At 34.7% G+C, this 23,626-nt stretch overlaps 1 protein-coding gene across 8 annotated transcripts in view; it reads right to left on the bottom strand.

Annotated features, from left to right (window-relative positions):
* Window positions 1-23,626, bottom strand: part of ZPBP (zona pellucida binding protein) — a 105,834-nt gene that overhangs the window by 13,136 nt on the left and 69,072 nt on the right. For 4 of the 8 annotated variants that reach the window (XM_025853121.2, XM_025853119.2, XM_025853122.2 and 1 more), the window contains one exon: window positions 22,228-22,405. The exons of 1 other annotated variant lie outside the window; for it this stretch is intronic. In XM_025853121.2, the coding sequence (XP_025708906.1) occupies window positions 22,228-22,405 (178 nt within the window). Of the gene's footprint in view, window positions 1-1,162; window positions 1,225-1,983; window positions 2,099-18,194; window positions 18,309-22,227; window positions 22,406-23,626 lie in introns of those variants that run through there. 3 more of the 8 variants (XR_012375953.1, XR_012375952.1, XM_025853120.2) reach the window with 3 other exon arrangements.

Here is a 23,626-nt window from a genome sequence, read left to right as displayed (position 1 = left end):
TTCCTTCAAGATGATTCCAGGTTGCATTTGAAATTTATATACAACCTGCGTGGGCACAGAAGCCATTGTCTCCAGAAACACTGATATAGTTGAACTGACACCATAAGTTCGTTGTGACCTGGAGTTCAACATTAAAAGATCACTCAAGCAAAGTCAAAGAGTTTATTTGGTTATTAATATGATTGTTGGCATAACCTTTATAACATATCTAAATTGAATTATATTATCAGATAAAATTATAAATGGGAATAAAGCCTGCGTATCATACAGTATCATGTGCAATCAATACATGATTTAATATCCTCTTCAAAAAAAATTAGCTGCACTCTTGGGGCGCCTGGGTGGCTCAGTCAGTTTAGTGTCTGCCTTCGGCTCAGGTCATGATCCCAGGGTCCTGGGATCGAGTCCCACATCGGGCTCCCTGCTCAGCGGGAAGCCTGCTTCTCCCTCCGCCCACTGTTTCCTCTGTTTGTGCTCGCTTGCTCTCTCACTCTCTGACAGATAAACAAAATCTTTGGAAAAAAATAAAAAAAAATAAAACACTTCAAAATTCTCCTTTAAAAAAAATTAACTGCATTCTTATATGCTAACTGGAAAATTAAATCATTAAAAAGAATTCCATTTACATTCCAAATTATTAAAAACAAGAGCAAAAAAACCCTATGCCATCCTTCAGAATAGTCCAAGAAGAATATGCAGACTACAAAACATCCTTGAGACAAATTTAAAATAATTTACACAGACGATGGATAACCATGTTCACCATCAGAACTATGTGTTTGGGATTACAATTATTATCAATTTTGTCTCTAGCATCAATGCAGTCTATTCAAACCGCAGCAGGCTTATTTGCAGAAATTGGCATGCTAATTCTAAACTGTATATGGTAATTCAAAAAGTAGAATAATCAAAGCAATTTTTTTTAATGCAGTGTAATAGTTACTATGAAGTTCCAGCAATCGACACTTCGGTATTGCTGAAATAAAAGATATGGATGGATGGAGCAAAGTCAAGCCTACAAAAGGACAGTCTGCTGAATTTCGACAAGAGGTACCAGGACATTTTAATGGAGAAAGAGAAGTTTTCAACAAATCATGCTAGACCGCCAGGACAGGGTATCTGTATGGTGTAAAAAAAAATAAAAAAGATCATCAACCCTTACCTTGTACCAAGTAGAAAATTAACTCAAACGGACCACAGACCTCAGTGTACGACCCAAAAGTACTAAATGAAAATCACAGGAGAAAATCTTTGTGATCTTAGAATATGCAAAGGTTTATTAGAACACAAAAACACATGAACCACAGGATAAAAAATTAGTAAATTGGACTTCACTGTTTTTGTCTGAAAACAAAAAAGTAGGCCACAGTCTGGGAGAATACATTCACGCACATACAGGTTCTCCTCACTATCTGAAAGCAGAGCATTCCTAGGAAACATACTGGAAGCTGGAATGTTGCAAAGCAAAGAAGCAACTACCACTTCATAGAAGTGGAAATCCTCTCGGATTTTCTTTAGTTAATGAAAACTAAGGTAGGTCTTTCATAAAAGTAAAGTGGCATGAAGTGAAACTTCAGACAGTGGGGAAAACCTGTATATTGGAAAGTGACTTCTGTCTATACTATATTAAGAACTCTTACAACTCAGTAAGAAAAAGAACCACTTAAAAAATGGGAAAGATATTTAAACATATACTGTGCAAATGAAATACCAATATCCAATAGGAACCTGAAAATATCTTTTTAAAAGGAAATTTAAAATTAAAACCACAATGAGATATCACTACACACACACACACACACACACACACACATACACACACACTGAAAGTGCTAAAATTAAAAAAGAGTGACCATACTACGCTTTGGAAAGGATTTAGAATAACTAGAACTCCCCAACTTTGCTGGTAGAACATGAAATTGTACAGCCTTAAGAAAATAATTTGGCTTTTTTTTTTTTTTATAAAGTTAAACATACACTTACCGTATGACCCAGCAATTGCAGTCATAGGTATTTTCCCAGGAGAACTGAAAACATATGTCCACACAAAGACTTGTACAGGAATGTTCATAGCAGCTTTATTTGTAATGGCCTAAAACTGGAAACAACCCAAATGTCCATCATCAGGTGAATGGATAAACAAAATGTGGTATATCCGTACAATGGAATACTACTCAGCAATAAAGAACAAACTATTAATACATACAATAACACTGGTGAATCTCAAAATTATTCTGCTGAGTGAAAGTATTCAAACATTATATACTGCATGACTCCACTTATAGAAAGTTAAAAAATGCACGACACAAGGTATATCAGTATTTGTTTGGGAATGAATGTGGAAGTACTATCAATTACAAAAGGGCATAAGCAAAATTGAGCATTGTGGCAAAGATCTTTTTCTTGATTGTAGTGATAGTTTCATGGATATATGCATGTCCAAGCATTAAACTGTATAATTTTAAAATGAGAAGTTAATCGTAGGTCAATGTTGAGCCCAAACAAAGCAAATTACAGAAGTTAAGGAAGACAATGTGTATTCATGCAAATCAATACTGTCATTATTGATTACTGCAATAAAAAAGTTAAAAGTCAAACATCCTGACTTGGGGTAAAAAATACCAAATTCTGATAACAGATATATCTGAGCCAAAAGGAAAGACAATGGACTGTGGAGGCCTAATTTATAGGAGGTTTCAGCTGTTTCGTATTTAAATTGCTTTAAATCTTAGAATATGAAGTGACAATATAAAATGTTTTGAATAGATGACATACTTGTTTATTTGCTGGAATGATATATGTACATACTTCTTTACAGTATCATTTTCTGTATTTCTAAATGTTTGAAATATACCATTTTAAAAAAGAGATTTGTTTCCAAACAGCCATAATAAATCTCTGCCACACACACACACACACACACACACACACACACACACACACACCTTCCCCCCACTACCCCCAAAGCAAAACCAAACAAAAATAAATGTGTGGGTACAGATAGCGTCAACGAAGAATTAAACACTTGAGAAAATTATATAAATTTTACCCAAACTATTCAGAAAAAGCAAGAAGAGGGAATGATTGTGATTCATTTTTTAAACAGCAGTGCCCTAATACTAAAATTTTATAAAGATTTACAAAAGTACAGACTGAAGTCTCTCATGATTATAAATACAAAAATCCGTAACTGTTAGCATATAAAACCCAGTGATATATAGAAGTTATAAATGATGATCACTTGTAGTTTACATTAGCTTATGCAAGGTCAGTTCAACATTTGTGTATCCATCAATGCATCATAAAATATAACAGATAAAAATATATATGATTTTCTCAACAGTGTGTAAAAAACATGACAAAACTCAATCTCATTCATAATCAAAAATAAAAATAAATAGGGAATAGAAGACAATCTCCTTCATCAATCAATGGCACCTCTGAAAAGCCTCCAACTAGTATCATACCTAATTGGGAAAGCCCATGGGTCGTGACAAGGGGAAGAGGAAAAAGATGCCAACTCCCACCACTTCTGTTGAGCCCTTTTCTGAACGTGCCAGCCAGACCAACGGGGCAATAAAAACAAAGGGGATGGAAACTAATTTAAAAAGTGAGACTGTCTTTATTCCTATGTGACATGATTAAATATGAAAAAGAACCCTAAAAATAAAAAACTCAGCACAATAACTGTGTTTATCAAGGCCACATTAGACAAAGTTAGTATTTCTAGAAGAAAATAGGAAAAATGCTTTATGAATTTGGGGTAAACAGAAATTTCCTATTTAACACAATTTAACACAATATCTTTGGGCCATTAAGAAAAAAATTGAGAAACTTAGTTTTATCAAAATTAGAACTTCTGATATTTGAAAGATACCATTCAGAAAGTTGACAGAGAATATACATGGATTTATTTCCAGAAAATATAAATACACCTAAGTCAATGTTTAGAAGAAAAATAACCTGATAAAAAGGGAAGAGGAAACTATCTGAACAACAATTCACAAAAGAATATGTATGAGTGCTCACAAAGAACGTAAGAAGATACTTGGTACCATTAGTTGTATAGTAACTGTAAATTATACTACAAATGAGATAGTACTATACTCCGATTGAGATAGTTAAAATGTGAAAAATGGGCAATATCAAGACTGCAAGAATGTGAAACAAGTAGAAATCTCATACATTGCTGGTGGGTGTGAAAATCATCCAACCAAAACTCTATAAACTTTGGGAGTTTCTTGACAGGTTACACTTACCTTACCATATTACCCTACACCTTAACTCTCATGTAATTTTACCCAAGAGAAAAATATATAACTCCACACAAAAACTCACACAGAAATGTTCATACAAGCTTTATTCAAAATAGCCAAAACTAGAAACGACCCAAATGCCTATGAAGAGTTGAATGTACGAATAGTTACATTTATTAAGTAGCTGTGAGTCATTATGAAGTGGCATAAGGGAATAATCAGGGAAATAGAAATTTATTTATTTTCATAGTGGTATTGGTTAAATCATGAATAGACATGTCAGAACTCATTGGACTGTGCAATTAAAATGTTTACACTAAAATTAAAATGTGTGCATTTATGACACCTTAATAAAGTTGATTAAAAAATATTTTCCTGAGGCGCCCAAGTGGCTCCATTTGTTAAGTGTCTGACTCTTGATTTGGGCTCAAACCATGATCTCAGGGTTGTGAGATCATGTCCTGCATCAGTCCCCACGCTGGACATAGAGCCTGCTTGAGATTCTCTCTCTCCCTCTACCCCTCCCACCTGCTTGTGCACTCTCTCTCTCTCAAACATATATATATATTCCCCACAAATAAAGCTCCCAGCCCAAATAGTTTCATTGGTGAATTCTATGAAATACTTGAGGAAAAAATACTATTATTACATATACATACATGAACATATGTATCATATATACACATTTATATACATAATACATATGTATCATATATATGTATACATATATATGATTTTTCAGAATACATAGAAAGAACATTGCCAATTTTTTTTAATGGCTGGCATATTCATGATTGCTAAAACTGAGAAATTATAATAAGACACATAATATAAATAATACAATTCCTTAAAATATTAGCACATTAAATCAAACATTATGTAATGATGAAGTGGAGTTTGCCCAAGGAATGTAAAGTTCAATAAATATTTTTAAAGATTAAATATAATTCACTGTTTTATTTTAATGCAGAAAAGCAGTTGGCAAAATCCAACTCTCATCCATAATAACTCATAATCTAAGAATAAATAGGAATTTCTTAATCTGATAAAGGACATGTAAAAAACAAACCATACAGCTAGCATTATACTTCAAGGTGAAATGCTGCATATTTTCTTCCTAAGATTAGAAACAAGATAAGCATATTTACTCTCATAATTTATATTAAATATTTACTCAAGGCCCCTGCAACAGGAAAGAAGAAACGGGGGGGTACAAAGATTGACGGGAATAAGTAATACTTTATTTGCTAACCCAGATGATTGTTTACATAGCAAATCAGAGGGGTCTACAAATTATCTGCTATAAGTAAGTTTAGTAGGTCATAGGAAATAAATCCTACATACAAAATAAATTTATATTTGTTTTTTAACAAACAGCAATTGAAAATTAAATTAAAAAATCCAATTTAAAAGAGAATAAAAAATGTGTAAGGCATTCTCACCAAAAATGACAAAATACTGATGAGAAATTTAAGAAGCCCTAAAGAAACAGATACCTTCACACTGGTTTCCGTAATAGCTATAGCAATTCACATTCCTGCCAAGAGTACACAAGAGTCTCTTTTTTCCACATCCTCACCAACACTTGTTATCTCTTGTCTTCTTGTCTTATTGATAATAACGTGATGATATCTCATTGTGGTTTTGATTTTCATTTCCCTGGTGATTAGTGATTTTGAGTACCTTTCCATGTACCTGTTGGCCATGGGCATGTCTTCTGGAGAAATGTCTATTCAGGTCATTTGCCTGTTTTTTAATTGGATTACTTGTTTTTATGCTATTGAGTTGTAGGAGTTCCTTATATATTTTGGGGATTAAGTCCTTATCAGACACATGGTTTGCAAATATTTAGTCAAAATATGGAAACAACCTAAATGCCCATCCACGAATAAAAGAATAAAGAAAATGTGATTTATATACACAATGGAATATTATCCAGCCTTAACAAAGAAGGAAATTCTGCCATTCATGTCAATGTGGATGAACCTGGAAGACATTATGCTAAGTGAAATAAGGCAGACACAGCAAGACAAATACTGCATGATTTCACTTACATGCAGAATCTAAAATAGTCAAACTCAAAGGAGCAGACGGTAGAATGGTGGTTGCCAGGGGCTGGTAGGAGGGAGAAATGATGACATATTATAGTTTCAGTTATGCAGGATGAATTAATTTCTAGAGATCAAAATACAGCAATGTAACTATAATTAATAATATTGAATTGCATACTTGAAATTTACTGAAGGGATAGATAGTAAGTGATCTCACACACACACAAATGGTACCTATGTGAGATAATGGGAGGTGATGGATATGTTAATTAGCTTGACTGTGGCGATTATTTCACAGTGTATACATATATTAAAACATCAAGTTGTATGTCTTATATACAATTTTGTCATTTATACCACAATAATGATGAAAAAATAAAATAGCTCATGAACACAAAGCCACATTCTCTCCAAGTCATAATTCTATCAGGCTTACTAAAAGTAGAAATTGGCCATGCTGATTCTAAAATGTATATGGAAATAAAAAGGACTTTTCCAAAGGTGGCAAACACAGTATATCCTATCCTAAACATTCTTAAATTGCGAACTCAATGAGCAGTAGAGTCTGTGTCACCTCCCTTTGAACTTGAGGAGACCTTTGTGAGTATGGCAAAAGTGACACAAGGTGACTTCTAAGGCTAGTCATAAAACACACAGCTTTCCATTGTCTTTGTAGGACATGAGCTTTTAGATTCCATTGCCATACTATAAAGTAATAGTCCTCAGTGCTAATGTAGAGCTGGTTTTAGTGCATAGTACCATGAGTCAGGATGGAAACCCTCATGAATGACAGGCATATGGCCAGAGTCAAGAGACAATTGTTGCAATAGCAGGGAATAATTAGTCTAGACTGAACTCTGGTTCAGCCTAATAAACCTTAAAAGCAAGATCAGAAATGGTCAGTTTCCAAACAACTTATCTGTGTGTGCCAGAACAAAATTCACTAACAAAAAAAAAAAACACAGAAATACAAAAATATTCAACAAGCAACAAGACATGTATAATGTCTGGCGTTCAGTGAAAAATCAACTATATGAGAGGCAAGAAAATAGGACTCATAATAAAAAGAAAAATAAATTAATTGCCATCTCCTCTGAACAACCATGTGAGAACCAGTAGAAAACAACATTAAAACAATTAACATAACAATATTCCAAGAAGTTCAAAACTTAATACATGGAAGATTAAAAAGCACTTAAGTTATCTGGAGGTTAAAACCAAGATGTGTGGATGGGTTAGCCTGGTGATGGGTATTAAAGAGGGCACGTTTCATGGAGCACTGGGTGTTATATGCAAACAATGAATCATGGAACACTACATCAAAAACTAATAACGTAATGTATGCTGATTAACATAATAAAAACAAAAATAAAAACAAGATGTGTGAGATGAAAAAGTACACGGGGTAAGCTTAATGGTCTATGCAACTCTGCCAAAGAAAATACAAGTGTGAAGAGATGACAATAGGAACTCCAAGATAAAACACACAGAAAACTTTCTTTATGAAGAGATCAACAAAGAGCTGTGAGAACTTTAGCCATCAGGAAATGACAGATGTTGGTGAGGATGTGGAGAAAGGGAACTCCTCTTACTCCACTGGTGGGAATGAAACCTGGTGCAGCCACTCTGGAGAACAGTAAGGAGGTTCCTCAAGAAGTTAAAAATAGAGCTACCCTATGACCCAGCAATTGCACTACTAGGTATTTACCCCAAAGATACAAATGTAGTGATCCGAAAGGGGTACCTGCACCCCAATGTTCATAGCAGCAATGTCCACAATAGCCAAACTGTGGAAAGAACTCAACTGTCCACTGGCAGATGAACAGATAAAGAAGATGTGGTGTACACACACACACACACACACACACACACACACACACACACACACACAGGAATATTACTCAGCCATCAAAAAGAATGAAATCTTACCATCTGCAATGACATGGATGGAACTGGAGTGTATTACGCTAAGTGAAATAAGTCAGAGAAAGACAATTATCGTATGGTTTCATTCCTATGTGGAATTTAAAAAACAAAACAGAGGATCATGGGGAAGAGGGAGAATAAAATAAGACAAAATCACAGAGGGAGTCAAACCATAAGAGACTCTTTAACTCTAGGAAACAAACAGGATTGCTGGAGGGGAGGTTGGTGGGGGGATGTGGTAACTGGGTGATGGACATTAAGGAGGGCATGTGCTGTAATGAGCACTGGGTGTTATATGCAATTGATGAATAACTGAACTCTATATCTAAAACTAATGATATGCTATATGTTAATTATTTGAATTCAAATAAAATAAGATAAAAAAAGCTGTGAGAAAATGTCAGTCAAGCTCACAGGCTTTTAACTGGAATCTCTAAAGGAGAAGGGGTTAATAAAAACTATTTGAATAAATAAAGCAGAACAATTTTCTGAATTTGAAGAGCACCGAGTGTCCACAGATCCAACAACCTCAAAGCCAGACTCCAAGCAAAAGAATCACGAAGAAAACTGCACCGAGGTCCATGACATGTACGTTCCTCACAAGCAGGGATAGAGAGAAACTCTTTAAAGGATCCTCAGAAAAACAGAGATGACAGCAGACTTCCCATTGGAAGCAATTCAAGTTAGAACACAAGGGGCAACAGTGGAAAATGTATAAAGAACAGAAAAACTGTCAACCTAAATTTCCATATTCAGTAAACGAAATAGCTCAAATGAAGAAAAAGAAAGATTTGTTTCGGAAATTAAGAAGATGAAGTGTTTTCAGTAGCAGAGTCACACCAGAATAAATAAATAAAATCCTTCAGGCCACTGGAAAACAACTGCAGATAGATGTGGGTCTACCCGAAGAATGAACACCACTAGAAATCGTAATTACATGGATAAATACATGAGATTTTCTTATTATTTACATCCCCATAAAAGATAATCAGCTAATAAAAATAATAACAACGTGGTGTGAGATTTGTGATATACATAAAACTAAAGTGGATGTTGGGGCCCTGGGTGGCTCAGTCAGTTAAGCATCCAACTCTTGATTTTGGCTCAGGTCATTATCTCAGGGTCAGGAGATCGAACCTGCATCAGGCCCCATGCTCAGCAGGGCATCTGCTTAGGAATCTCTCTCTCCCTCTCCCTCTGCCCTGCCCTGTACACTGGTGCACGCGTGCTTACTCTCTCACACGTGCGCACACACACACTCTCTAAAATAAATAAATAAATCTATTTAAAAAAAAAACAAAAAACACCTAAAATGGATGTCAAGAGTAGCACAAAGGTCAAGAGAAGAGAAATGGAACTATACTATGTAAGACGGTTACAGCTTATGTGAAATGGTATAGTATTAAAGGTGTACTGCAATAAATTAATGATATACATTACAAGCCTAAAGCAACCACTAAAATAAAAACACACAGACTTGTCCTTACTAAGTAAACAGCAAGATTAATGCAATCATAAACGATGTTCAATTGATTTAATCAAATGAAGAAAAATAGAAAAAAAAAAGGAAAAATAATGATGGGAAAGAGAAAACAGTGAGATGATACACTTAAACCTAACAATATCTACTGTCACATTAAATTGGGTTTGAAGATCCCAGTTAAAAGGTAGATATTGTCAGATTAGACTTTTTTGTATGTTGCCTAAATAAATACATCTTAACTACAGAGACAAATTCAAAGTAAGGAAATAGGAAATGATATAGCATAGCCAGTGTAAGTAAGAAAGGTTTAGTAAGGTTTAGTAAGAAAGGTAAATACTCCTCTCTAAATAATTAATTAAAAAATAGAAAATCAGTAAGGATATAGGAAATTCAAATAACATCATCAACCAAACTGACGTATTTGATATTTAAAGAAGAACATTCTACCCAATGAGGGAAAAATACGTATTTTTTTTAAGATTTATTCATTTGCGAGAGAGAGAATGAGTGAGAGAAAAAGAGAGAGAGAGAGAATGAGCAGGGGGAGAGGCAGAAGCAGACTCTCTGCTGAGCCCGATGCGCGGCTCAATCCCAGGACCCTGAGATCATGACCTGAGCTGAAGGCAGATGCTTAACCAATTGAGCCACCGAGGCATCCCATCTCATCATGTACACGAGATCCTACATATGACTATCAGCTTCTAAGCAGAAATTTTGTAGGCCAGAAGAAAGTGGCATGGTTAATACTTAAAGAGCTGAATAAAAAAATGTCACCTGAAAATGCTGTATCTGGTAATAATGCCCTTCAAAAATGAGGCAGAAATTAAGCTATTCCCAGATAAAGAAAAGCTGTGGGAGTTCATTAACACTACACCTGCCCTAAAGGAAATGTTAAAGGGATCCTCCTGGTAGAAATGAAAGAATGCTAGACAGTAACTCAAAGCCAGGTGACCATTCAAGATCTTTGGTAAAGGTAAATACATAAGGAGTATAAATGTGGGTATTATTACTATTTTGATTTGTAACCACTTTTTTATTTTCCAAAGGATTTAGGAGACAAATGTATAAAAATAATTATAATCTGTTTTGGGGCACACAATTTGGGACACAAATAATTTAAGGGGGGTGTAGAGCTTTTATAGTTGAACAAATTTAAGTTGGTACAAATTAAAACTAGACTGTTATAAATGTTAGGTTGTCATATGTCATCCCTATTGTAACCACAGAGAAAATAGCTTTGCTATACATACAAAGGAAATAAAGGCATCAAAAAGTGTCACTATAATAAATCGACTAAACAGAAAAGAAGGTATGAATGGAAGATAAAAGGAACAAAAAAGTTTTAAGAAATACAGAAAACAAATCTTAAAAAAAACTGAAGTCCTTCCTTATAAGTAATAACTTTAAATGTAAGTGGATTAACCTCTTTAATCAAAAGATAGATACCGACAGAGTAGATAATAAAAAATGATGTGACTGCATGTTATCCATGAGAGACCCAAATGGACCAAAGATGCGGACAGGCTCAAAGTGAAAAAAAAAACAGAAAAAGTAACAATGTGCAAATAATAACCAAAAGAAAGTCGGGGTGGATATCCTAGTATCAGACAAAATGGACTTTCAGACAAAAACTGTTACAAAATAAAAGGATGGGACATTAACATATTGATGAAAGACAATTCAGTTCATCATGAAGATACAATTATAAACAAATATGCACTGCACCTAACAAGAGAGTCCCAAGATATATAAAGCAAAATGACAGAATTGAAGGGAAAAAGTTATACAAAATAGTGACTTGAAAACCCCACTTTTAATAGTAACTAAACAAAACATCAATACAGGGCTTGAACAAAACTATAAACCAACAGGACTTAAGAAACATACATAGAAGCCTGCACCAGAAGAGCGAAATACACATTTTTATCAATTGCATATAGGACATTCTCCAGGACAGACCATATGTTGGATGACAAAAAAAGTCTTAATACATTTTAAAAGACTGAAATCAATGAAGTATCTTTTCTGATCCCAACAGAATAAAGCTAGAAATGAGTAAATTAAGAACACTGGAAAATTCACAAATACCTGGAAATCAAACAATACATTATTAAACAATCAATGTATTGGTTAATAAACACAAAAGAAACAAATATCATGAGACAAATAAAAATGAAAACACAATATACTAAAACTTAGGGGATGCAGGAATATACGTGCTAAGAGTGTTACTTATAACCCCTAACACATACAACGAAAAAGAAGCAAGATCTCAAATTAATAAACTAGCTTAAGGAACTAGGAAAAGTGGAACAAAACTGAACACAAAGCCAGCAGAACGAAGGAAATAATAAAGCTTAAAGGTGAGGTTAATACATATATTATATACATACTACATATTATACAATAGAGAAAAATCAACAAAAGATCCCCAAAATTGACCACTTCAGGTAGACTAAGATTAAATGAGAGAAGACTCAAAACACTAAAATCACATTAGTGAATGTAGGAACATTACTACTGATTTTACACATTATATAAGTCATATTATGAATAATATTACACCAACAAACTGAATAACCTAGATGAAATGGGAAAATTTCTAGAAACACATAATCCACTAAAAATGACACATAAAGAATTAAAAAATCCAAATAGACTTATAACTGGTAAAAGAGTGGATCAAAAACCTGCCCCTAAGGAACAGCCCAGGATCAGATGGCTTCACTGGTGGATTCTACCAAAGAAATAACACAAATTCTTTTTTCAAACTCATCCAAAAGTTTGCAGATGAGGGAAGACCTCCTAACTAATTCTATAAGGCTAGCATTACCCTGGTATCAAAGCCAGACAAAGACACTACAAGAAAAATACAGTCCAATATCCCTTATGAGTATAGACGCAAAAGTTCTCAACAAAATACAAGGAACCAAACTCAGCAACATATTAAAGGACTATACACCATGACCAAGTGGGTTTTATTCCCAGAATGCAAGAATGATTCAACATATGAAAACTTGATCAATGTAATACACCAAATTAACAGAATAAAGGAAGAAAAAAACCCAACACATGCTCATTTCAACAGATACAGAAAAAAATATTTTCCCAATGTCAACATTCATTCATGAAAAAATAATCGACTATGAATGGAAGAAAAGTTCCTAAAACATGTTGAAGGCCATACATGAAAGACTCACGGCTAACATCATATTCAACAATGAAAAGACTGAAGCTTCCCCCTCCCCAAGATCAAAATCAACACAGACATCCACATTTGCCATTAATACTCAACATATTGGAAGTTCTAGACACAGTAATCTGGTTAAGAAAAAGAAATAAAAGGAATCCAACTGAAAGTGAAGAATAAAATTATTTCTGTTCATAGATATGATCTTATGACTCTAAGAAAAAAAGAACCCTATGAATCCAATAAACAAATTCAGCAAAGTTGCACCATATTAAGTCAATATACTCAGTCACATTTCTAAAATCAGCAATGAACAATTCAAGAGGAAATTTTAAAAATCATTTATAATAGCATCAAAAAGAATAAAATGTTCAGAAATAAATTTAAGCAAGGAGGTAGAAGACCTGTACAATGACAACTACACAACATTGATAAAAGTAATTAAAGAAGACATAAATAATTGGAAAGACAACTGTATTATTGGACTAGATGACTTAATATCATTAAGGTAAAAATTCTAATACTACTCAAAGCAATCTATAGATTCAATGCAATCCCCATCAGATAAAATCCCAATTGTGTGGGTTTTTTTTTTTCAGAACAAAACAAAACAAAACAAAAAAAACACCATCTGAAAATCCATATAGAAACTCAAATATCTACAAGTCACTAGAAAATCTTGAAAAACAAAGAGGAAATTGGAGGAATCACACTTCCTGATTTCAAAACTTATTACAAAGTTGGGGCATCTGGGTGGCTCATTTGGTTAAGTGTCTGACTCTTGATTTAGGTTCGGGTCATGATCTCTGAGTTGTGGGATGGAGCCCCCTGTTGGGCTCCAACACTGGCACCTGCGCTGGGTGTGGAGCCTGCTTGGGAGTCTCTCCCTTAGCCCGTCCCCTGCTCTCTTTAAAAAAAAAACAAAAACAAACAAACAAATACCTTATTACAAAGCTACAGTTATGAAAACAGGTGGCACAAACACAAACACACCAGACCAATGGAACAGAGGCGAAATCCCAGAAACAAACCTTCCCATACATGGTCAACTGATGTTTAACAAGAAAGCCAAGACCATTCCATGATAAAGTACAGTTTTTTTAAACAAATGATTCTGGGAAACTGACTATCCACATGCAAGTGAGTGACACTGGACCCTCACCTTACACCATCTACAAAATCAATTCCCAGAGGCCCCACCACCAAATACCACCACACTGGGGATTAGGATTCAGCCTCTGAATTTTGGGGGGGGATAATACAAACATTCAGTCTATAGCAGTAAGTTTGGTGAACAGTATCCTGAAAAGCTCTGTATATTTTTCTAACTTTTCTGAAGTCAACTATTATATCAAAATAAAAAGTTCTAAAACTATCAAGCACCTAGATATAAACAGAAGTAAAATATTTATAAGACCTCTGAGAACAATTATAATTGGGACACATTTAAATAAAGACGTAAAGGAAGACTTTTTTAAATGAAGATGCACAAACACATATCCATAAGCACACAGGCATGCACCCACGCACATTAATTAATTTGGAAGATACAATATTAGTAGTGTGGCCATTCTCCCAAATAGATTTACAGATTCAGTGAAGTCACAATCGAAATCCAATAGCCATTTCTATAGAACTTGACAAAGTGACTGAAAAATTTAAGTGGAGAGGCAATGGCCTCATAATGCACAAGGACTTGCCTTACCAGAAATCAAAACTTTTGAAGTTACACTAATTGGTGAAGAGATAGATCAGTATTATAATGAAAAAAGAGAGTGCTCAGAAACATATCTACCTATACAAATACAAGTGAGCACTGAGTAAAGCATGAACTTTTATGAATGGGCCTGAGAAACTGGGCATTCTATATGAAACAAAATCAGACTGCAACTTTACATAATACAAAACAATCCAACTGAGAGAAGTTATACCACCTACTCTTGCTTAAACGTAAGTCACACTTCATTCCTCCTGTCCTCCTCAAGCTTTTACAACCCAGGAATAATTTTTTTTCTTGTGTCTCTTAAACGTGCTAAATCTACCCGTATTCTCTATGGCCATGGCCAGTAGTGAGTTATTAAGCATGCTATGCTCAGTCTGGCCTTTGTATGTGTTTTCTCTCTGCCAGGAAAACTCAGTTCACAGATCTCTGCATGACCTGCTTCTTACCACACAGGGCTCAACTCAAGAGTCACTTTTTGAGTGAAGTCTTCCTTGAAATCCAATTAATGTAGGCTTTTAGTCCTCTGTCCAAACCCTACTTACTCTCCCTGATGGTCAGTCTCATTTGAACCCACAGCCTGGTGCATTTCCCACCCTTCTCTGCCCTGTTCTACGTCTCTTAGAACTGACATCAACAGACTCCATCACACGGGTCCCCTCCCTTTGTGTCTGGCCAAAGAGTGGTTCCATTAGAGGACCGCAGGGCAGGGCATCTGTTGCCCTGTTGCTTACTGCGGGTTCTCTGGAGTTACTGCCTCGTCATATGCCCACAGCCTGCACCAGGCAGCCCATCTCCCGCACCAGCCCTTATAAGCTTCTGCATCTTCTCATCCTTCAAGCCTGGGGATGGAAAATGCTTCAAGGTGTTGCAGTCCTAGCTGCCTCAACATACCTTATTGGCCCCCTTCACCCCGCCCAAACCTCTAATAATGGCACTTTCATTAAATGCTATTCAAAATACTAGTGAGTAGGCCTCTGTTTTCCGTTTGGACCTGACTGATACACTAGAGTATATGACATCACCTTGCTGAAAATTTTTACTGTGCCTATCACCATGTGCAATGATTTTATTCACTCCTGTTTGAGTTGTTTGACCTGATAAATTTAAATAACAGAGAAGCAACTTTTTACGTCAATTATCAACGCATCCCTAGGGCTTTACACTTAGTAATAAGTACCATATATATTTCTGGATTCTAACACATTTCTGGTTGGATACAACCTAAAATGATGCCATTATTGTAATAAAGGTATTTATGAGTTGCTGAAAGTAAGTAGGAATTGGCTCATCTAGGTCACAGCAAGTTATGCCATGAAGCCAGGGTTTTATCATTGAAGGTTTTGAAGTGAAGAAATGAAGGGATTACATGTGGAATTTAGAAGTACAACTGAAAGCAATTTGAGGTATGGACTGAAGAAGAGAAGAGGGAGAGCAGTTAGGAGGAGAATGTAATTGTTCTAGGCACACACAGAACATGGAATTCAAAGTAGATGATTATAACAGGAATAGAGATGAGGAAATAAATTTGGGAGAAAGACCCAAGAGTCTGTAGGGGGGCAGTGAGGGAGAAAGGAAGTAAAGAAAAGGGAAGAAAACCACATGGAGTGTTGTCTAGTTCAGGAGCCTCGAGTGGGAGGGTGTGAGCCCCCGCAGCATGCAGTGACATGAGTGACACAGGCCATATATGGCTTTAAAAGTCTGCTTTTTACTGTTTGGGAAGTGATGCTCAGAGACCAATAAAAGAAGTTCCAACAAGTCTGTAATTACACCTCTAATGTGAGAGAGGTTAAGATAGGGTGAATATTTTAATCCAAAATAAAATAACATATCAAAAAATACCCAAGTCAAAATGCTCACTTTTTAAAAAGTAGTAGCCACATTTCTGTAAATTTATATAAGGAAATAACAAAAAATAAAAGCTGATTAAGTATAATTGTAAATCACCTTTAATAAAGTAGTAAAAATAGGAAATAATCTAAAAGGTCAATAGAGTTCTTATTGTTAGCTGTTTGAAATAAATAAAACTAGTACGAAGACAGCAGATTAATACAGAACTATGTTTATAACTTAATGGTTAACAGAAAATAAGTCATAATAATTTCATTATTCCCACTGAACCACTACTAATAGCTCTTTTAAAATTATAAATTTATGAAGACAAGGATCAAGTGACACTACACGGAAATGATGTTTGAATTATTAAAGAAAAAAAAAAACCCTTGTAAACTTTTTTTCTTCACAGTGCCTTCACAGTGCCTTTCTTCACAATGCTGTTCAAGCTTTAAGGGAAAATTTAGTATTTTCACATTTTATTATGAAATATAACCCATGGAGAGAAAAAACAAGACATAAATATACAATATGATGAACATTTGCATAGAAACCTGTCTAGAAACAGTGTAGGCCATAACACAGAAAACTTGGCATTCCCCCAAAATTCCTCCCGTGCCCCCTCCAATCATACTCCCTTCCGCCCCTCCAGAAACCAACAGTCTTCTATTGTGTGCTACTCATTTCCTTGGATTGCATTATAGTTTTAGCACTCATGAATAAATCTAACAGAGGTTAGCTATGCCTCAATTACGTGGATTCTGTGGTGGTTCACTTCTTTCCCAGAAGCTGTGTTTATAAAATGTACCCATATGATTGTGATCCCTACCCATTCACTGTCATTCCTGTAAAGCATTCCATTGTATGAACAGATCACTGTTTCTTCATGTGTTTTACCATTAAAGGACATTTGGGTTGTCCCTGGTTTGGGGCTATTAGGAAATATGCAAAGATGAAATTTCCCTAAGAGTCAAATGCTAGTCACAGTGTGCACTGCACATTTACTGCACGGCCAAGCTGTGTTCCAAAGTGGCTGGATCTCCACTCAGGCAGGCAGGCTGTGGCTGGCTGCTCCCGGGGGGCTCTGCACCCTTTTCAACACCTAGTTGGTCATGACTGTTTACTTTCTGCCAATTTCACAGTTGTGCAGTAGGATCTCAGTCTGTTTTTAATTTCCATTTCTCCGATTACAAAAAGTTCGAACATATTTTTACCTATCCATTGATTGTCTGGAATTACTCTTTTGTGAAGTACACTTGTTCAAATCTTTTCCCAATTTTAAAAATTGTTTTGGCTTTTTTAAAAAATGTTTTTTACAGATTCTTTATATGTTCTGGATACTAGTCTTTTGTTGGTTATATCCACTACAAATAATTTTCTCATTCTGTGGATTATCTTTTCTCTGCATTGTCTTGATAAACAGAAGTAATTAATTTAATAGAAAAAATATCAGTCATTTTTTATTAAAGTTAGTGATTTTTGTGTTTTGGGAAATGGTTTTTCTGATCCTAAAGACATGATGATATTTTCCCACATCATATTCTAAAATATTTACAGTTTTTCTTTATGCGTTTATGTCTATAACATCTGGAGGTGATTTTTTTGACTGGGCCCAATTTCATTGTTTTTCTGTATGGCTTGGCATTCCAGTATTACCTCTCTGACAATGTTTGTTTTACGTATTTAAAACCTATGTTATTTATTAAGTATTCACAAATTTAGTAATAATATGTACCTTCTTTTGTAGATTCGTCCTTTTATCATCATGTAATGCCCTCTGTGTATATGGTAAGACTTCTTGCCTTCAATTGTGTTTTGTCAGTATCAGCTTTTTTTAATCATTATTTTTCTTGGTTTTTGGATTTAAAATTAAAACAAAGGTTGAGGGTTTGCATGTCTGAGCAGAATAAATTTCAGAGTCTAAAAGATCTTATTAAAAACAACTCTATCTATTAAACAATTCACTTTCACTGCATAAAGTATAAAGCTACACAAGGAATTTATTACTAAATTCACCTTATTAATAAAGTCATCTCAAGATGTTTCAATACTCCAACCTGTAACCTAATGATTTCTGACCACTCACACAGACACTATATCACTATCAAAGAGCTCCTTGCTTGAGTCTTCCTGGGATTCCCAAAAGTTTGAATGTACAACAGCAAATCTTAAGTATAAAGAAAGCAACAGAAATTAACAATATTGCATAAACTATTACTGAACTATAGATTCCATCCTCAACAATCCATGAAAAATAATGTTGCCGCAGTAGAAGGAAAGTTATCCTATCTAGGCACTGCCTTACCAATGCTACTATTCAAGCACTTCCCTGAGGTATTACCATACAAACACGAACAGGCAAGCATTTTACCAGCTATTGCCACACCGATGCTAACACTCAGGAATCTCTAACTTCCACATGCATCAGAATCACCTAGAAAGCTTGTGACAGATGCAGATGTCTGCTTCCCATACCTTGATTTGTTTTTGAAAAAAATCTTTGGGTAATTTTGGTACACATCAGAGTTTTAAAACCACTGCCATAATTTTAAGAGGAAGAAAAAGAAGGTGATGTGGGATATTATGTCAAAAAATGTTATTTAACATACAAGTGGGTTTTTTTTTTGAGGTGGTAAGAATAAAATGAAGATAAAAACCAAGACATACAGAGTTTTACAGAAATAACAGAAACTACAGAAATTACCAGGAAATCATATTTCAGAATCTGTGTTTTAAAAAAAATTCTATCAGAAAACAATATAATACTCTAGCTGGTCTTTGGTTTTGTATTATCTTTATGATATAATTTATGAAATTATGAGACATCTATAATTCACAATTTAATCAGAATCTTCTTTTTCAGTGCCAAAATGATTAATAAAATCATGCATATAATAAGCAATGCTAAATGTGAAATTAGAGTATTTTACAGTGAAAATTAATTTAAAATGCTAAACAAATTAGAAATGAGGAAGAACACAGGTAGAAATGTTGTCTCCACTAGTTGATAAGCAAGCAATCTTTACCTGTCATCTACAAGTAAAATTGCATGAGTAAAGAAAGACATCAAAAAGAAACACCCACTCCTCACCTTACTGACTCCTGAGAAAGTAAATAACCTTCTCTCATATAATGAACATTTATGTCCCAGTCAATCTCCTTTGTTAAACATAAACTCGTGGTGTCTTCGTTTTGGAAATAAGTGGTTTTACAAAGTACCTCGTGTGTTTTATTTGCTTCTTTCTAGTATTCCATTTTATACTCAAATGAAGTTCATTTAATATGTTAATTTTGTCTTGTAACTAGTGTTATATTTTATTCTGCCTTCCAATTCAAAGAATGATTTAAATGTCTTTTTGAGTAGTATGTGCTCTCTCAAAATTCTGGAGTGATGGTCTTGTGTAATATAGACAAAAACCACCGTATAGGATGGTCACATTAGACTGAGTTCTGTTCAAAAAGCAAGCTCAGTCTTGCTTCGTTCGTCTAACAGATGGTAACAGCACAAAGGTAATTCTAAATTATTTACTGTATGATGGCATAAGATGAAATTTAGCAAATTTCTAGTTAATAAGTATATACTGAGCAATGATAATGATTCCATAAAATTCAAAAAATAAATTTCTGTCCTCTGCTCAAAGATATGACTCTTGCTGCCACACTGAAGTTGAGCTATTCCACTTTGCTCTCTAAACCCCGCTAAGCCCACAGCTCTTCTGATACTACTCCTCTAGCCCAGGTTATGCAAAACTCTCCCAGAAACCTGATGCTGCTTCCAGCCCCAGCTTGGAGAGTAACTGCTACCCCTGCATCTTCAAAGTCCTACCTCAAGTCCAACATCACCTCAAAGGCGGTATCTCAACCACGCCCCCTGAGACCCAAGCCATCTGTAACTCAGTTTCCTTAATATCATGTCCTTTTCACTCTCTTTCCTGTGGCTTATCAGACCTCTTGTTCCCTAACTGTTCCATGGATGCATCTCCCCTGTCTCTAAACTCTGTGGGCAGAGGCCATGTTTCGGGGAAAGCAAAATAGTAGGCAGAAAATATTTTTGAGATTTGTAAGTTTCATCACATACTCCCCATGGGGTCTGTTGTCAGGAGTTAAAATAACTGCTTAATAACTTCAACAAACAGTACAATGCATAACAAACTGAATGTTATAATTACATGGTAAAATGAGAGAATCTGACAACTGTATTATTATCCAAAATTTTATAAATGCAAAAACATTTTAGTACTAAAAGTTTTGTGTTTCTCAGAGATTGAACCCTTTTGTTTCACTTGAAAGAGCTACGCTTAACTATTTCAAAATTCTTGGAATTAATGAGATAGAAACATTTAAACTTTTTACTTTATCTTAGGTCTTTATTAAGTGAAAATATAAATTCATTTAATAGACAGCTAAACTACCAGGTTCTGGTTTCACTGTTTGGTTTTCCAGGCTTTCTTCATCATTAGCTGTGCTCTGAAGTAATCTACATAATCACAGATCATCAAAATAGTTACAAAGTTGACCTGTGTAAGTGTTTTGTTTGTTACATCTGTGTCATATTTCCTAAGTTTTCAAGTACATTTTGTCAAATTTCACAACCTTTAACAAAAACTAAGTCAGAAAAAAAACCCAAAAGTAAAGTCTAGCCAATTAAATAAAGCAAAGCAAAAGAATATTTATTTATTTATTTTTTTAAAGATTTTATTTATTTATTTGAGAGAGAGAATGAGAGAGAGAGAGCACATGAAAGGAGGGAGGGTTAGAGGGAGAAGCAGACTCCCCGCTGAGCAGGGAGCCTGATATGGGACTTGAGCCCGGGAATCCAGGATCATGACCTGAGCCAAAGGCAGTCGCTTAACCAACTGAGCCACCCAGGCGCCCAAAGCAAAAGAATATTTAGTGCTCTATTATATGAAAAGGATTTTTATCTAACTTAAGATTATAGAAAGAGAGAAGAAAAGAACAATCAGGAGAAGACTGAATGACAATGGTACTAATTTACTGATGTTGATATTAGAAAGCCCTTTAAAACTGAAGATTCGGGGGGGGGGAGATGGGGTAGCAGGGTGATGGGTATCAAGGAGGGCAGGTGTTGTCATGAGCACTGGTGTTATATGCAACTAATGAATCACTGAACACTATATCAAAAATTAATGATGTACTATACAGTGGCTAACTGAACATAATAAAAAAATAAAACTGAAGATTATATGCCTCATTCAACTTTTGAAAACAGAAATTCAAAGACATTGAATCCATGAATTAACTCATCCTAAACAGCCTTAGAACTCTTCTGTTATAAGGAAAAGACGGATGAAAGCCAGAGAGTGCTCAGACCCCTGAGAGCTAGAATCAAGTCAGAAAAAACAACTGGTAATAAAATAATTCATATACTTAATTTACAAAAGGGTAAAACTCTACCTAGTCTAGACTATACAAATGTAAAATCATCAATAACTGATTCAAAACAATACATCATTGGGCTCCTGTTAGGGTAAGTAGCTCTAACTGACTCACACCTGTTCTTTGCATTTCCTCCCAGAGGACTGCCTAACACTACAACCCCTTTACTGTAATATTAATACAAAGGCTGAAATTAAGCCAGCTTTTTTTCTTTTAGATCTTCAGATTCACATAGTCTTTTCACAGACTGCTTCAAATAAGCTAGAGATATATCCAAATAATAGTAAAAATAAATAATAGGCATTCACTTAGGTATCATGAAAAGTGAATTTTCATAAATATAAACCATGGAATTACAGTTCATTACATACCACAGCATTCAGGACATTTTGGATGTTTCAGGGTATTCATTCCATACCCTGGAAAGCAGCGATTAATCCAAACCATTTGAAGAGTACCTTCAATATAGTATATTTCAGGCAATGGCTCTGCACGTCTGCCTAGAACTTCTATTTGTTGATTAAAAAATCTCTCTATAAGATTTTTAGCCTAAAATTGAAATATGAGAAAATTATTATCAGAAATAAATGTAATTATGGAACAAGTAAGGGTGCTTATGTACTTAGAAGCAGTGAAAACAAATTTTTGAGGCCCTTATTCTTATATTCAATGGATATAAAACATGTAAAATTAAAAGATGTCACCTATAAACATCAAATTTCCAAATGTACTTCAAATACAACCCAGAGAAACCATTCAGATACATAACCAACATTTTGGTCCCTTTGGATTTTGATAATATATGGATGGGCATATGAGCAAAATCAAAATAGCTCTTTGAAATTAAACATACTCTAAGAAATGTATTCCATGTGCTTAAAAACATGTATTTTAAGTAACTTTAAAAGCATATCCCTTAAAAAGGCATACCCTCCACTCTTTCCACAAAGAAAAATTAGGTTTAAAAACAAGAGGAAATGGGGCGCCTGGGTGGCTCAATTATTAAGCGTCTGCCTTCGGCTCAGGTCATGATCCCAGGATCCTGGGACTGAGCCCCCATCAGGCTCCCTGCTCAGCGGGAAGCCTGCTTCTCCCTCTCCCACTCCCCCTGCTTGTGTTCCCTCTCTCGCTGTCTCTCTCTGTCAAATAAATAAATAAAATCTTTAAAAAATAATAAAAAATAAAAAAAACAAGAGGAAATACAGCAAATGTTAAAATTTCCAGCTCCGTGCTCCCAAAATTAAATTTATAAAATAATTAAGGCATCATTCTGACCTATAACTAATTACCTTTCTACTTGTAATAATTATTCTGGCTTGACTCCTAAAATTAACAAGAGGCTTATGATTTTCAGTGTTAAAGCATGAGATAAGGCCACGAGTTCAAACCCTCTACAAGCCAGTTAGTTCTCCTCAGTTTTACCATTCTAACTTCTAATGCAGTGAGGAACATTAACGAATGGACTAATGCCGATCTGTAGCCACTAAAGGTATACTTCAACTTACTGATTTCTTCAAATGTCTTGCAAATTACATTCCTTGCATGAAAATTATAAGTAAATTATAAGTACAAATGTTCTTCAAAATATTGCATTTAAAGTAAATATACTTTATCAGTGAATTACCACCTTTTTATAGTTTAAATAGTGTGCTTTTGCTTTTGATTCATCTTGGTAAATTTGTTGGGATTTATTTGGTCAAACATGTAAATTTTGCTTAAGAAAGTACTTAATTAATTTGATATAAATCTGCTCTCTAATTAACCATATTT

The sequence above is a fragment of the Callorhinus ursinus genome, unplaced genomic scaffold, assembly GCF_003265705.2.
Source record: "Callorhinus ursinus isolate GAN/ISIS: 27379988/994484 unplaced genomic scaffold, GSC_fseal_2.0 scaffold60, whole genome shotgun sequence".
Lineage (NCBI taxonomy): Eukaryota > Metazoa > Chordata > Mammalia > Carnivora > Otariidae > Callorhinus > Callorhinus ursinus.
Note: the sequence above shows the minus strand (reverse complement) of the source record. Positions and strands in the feature narration are given on the sequence as shown.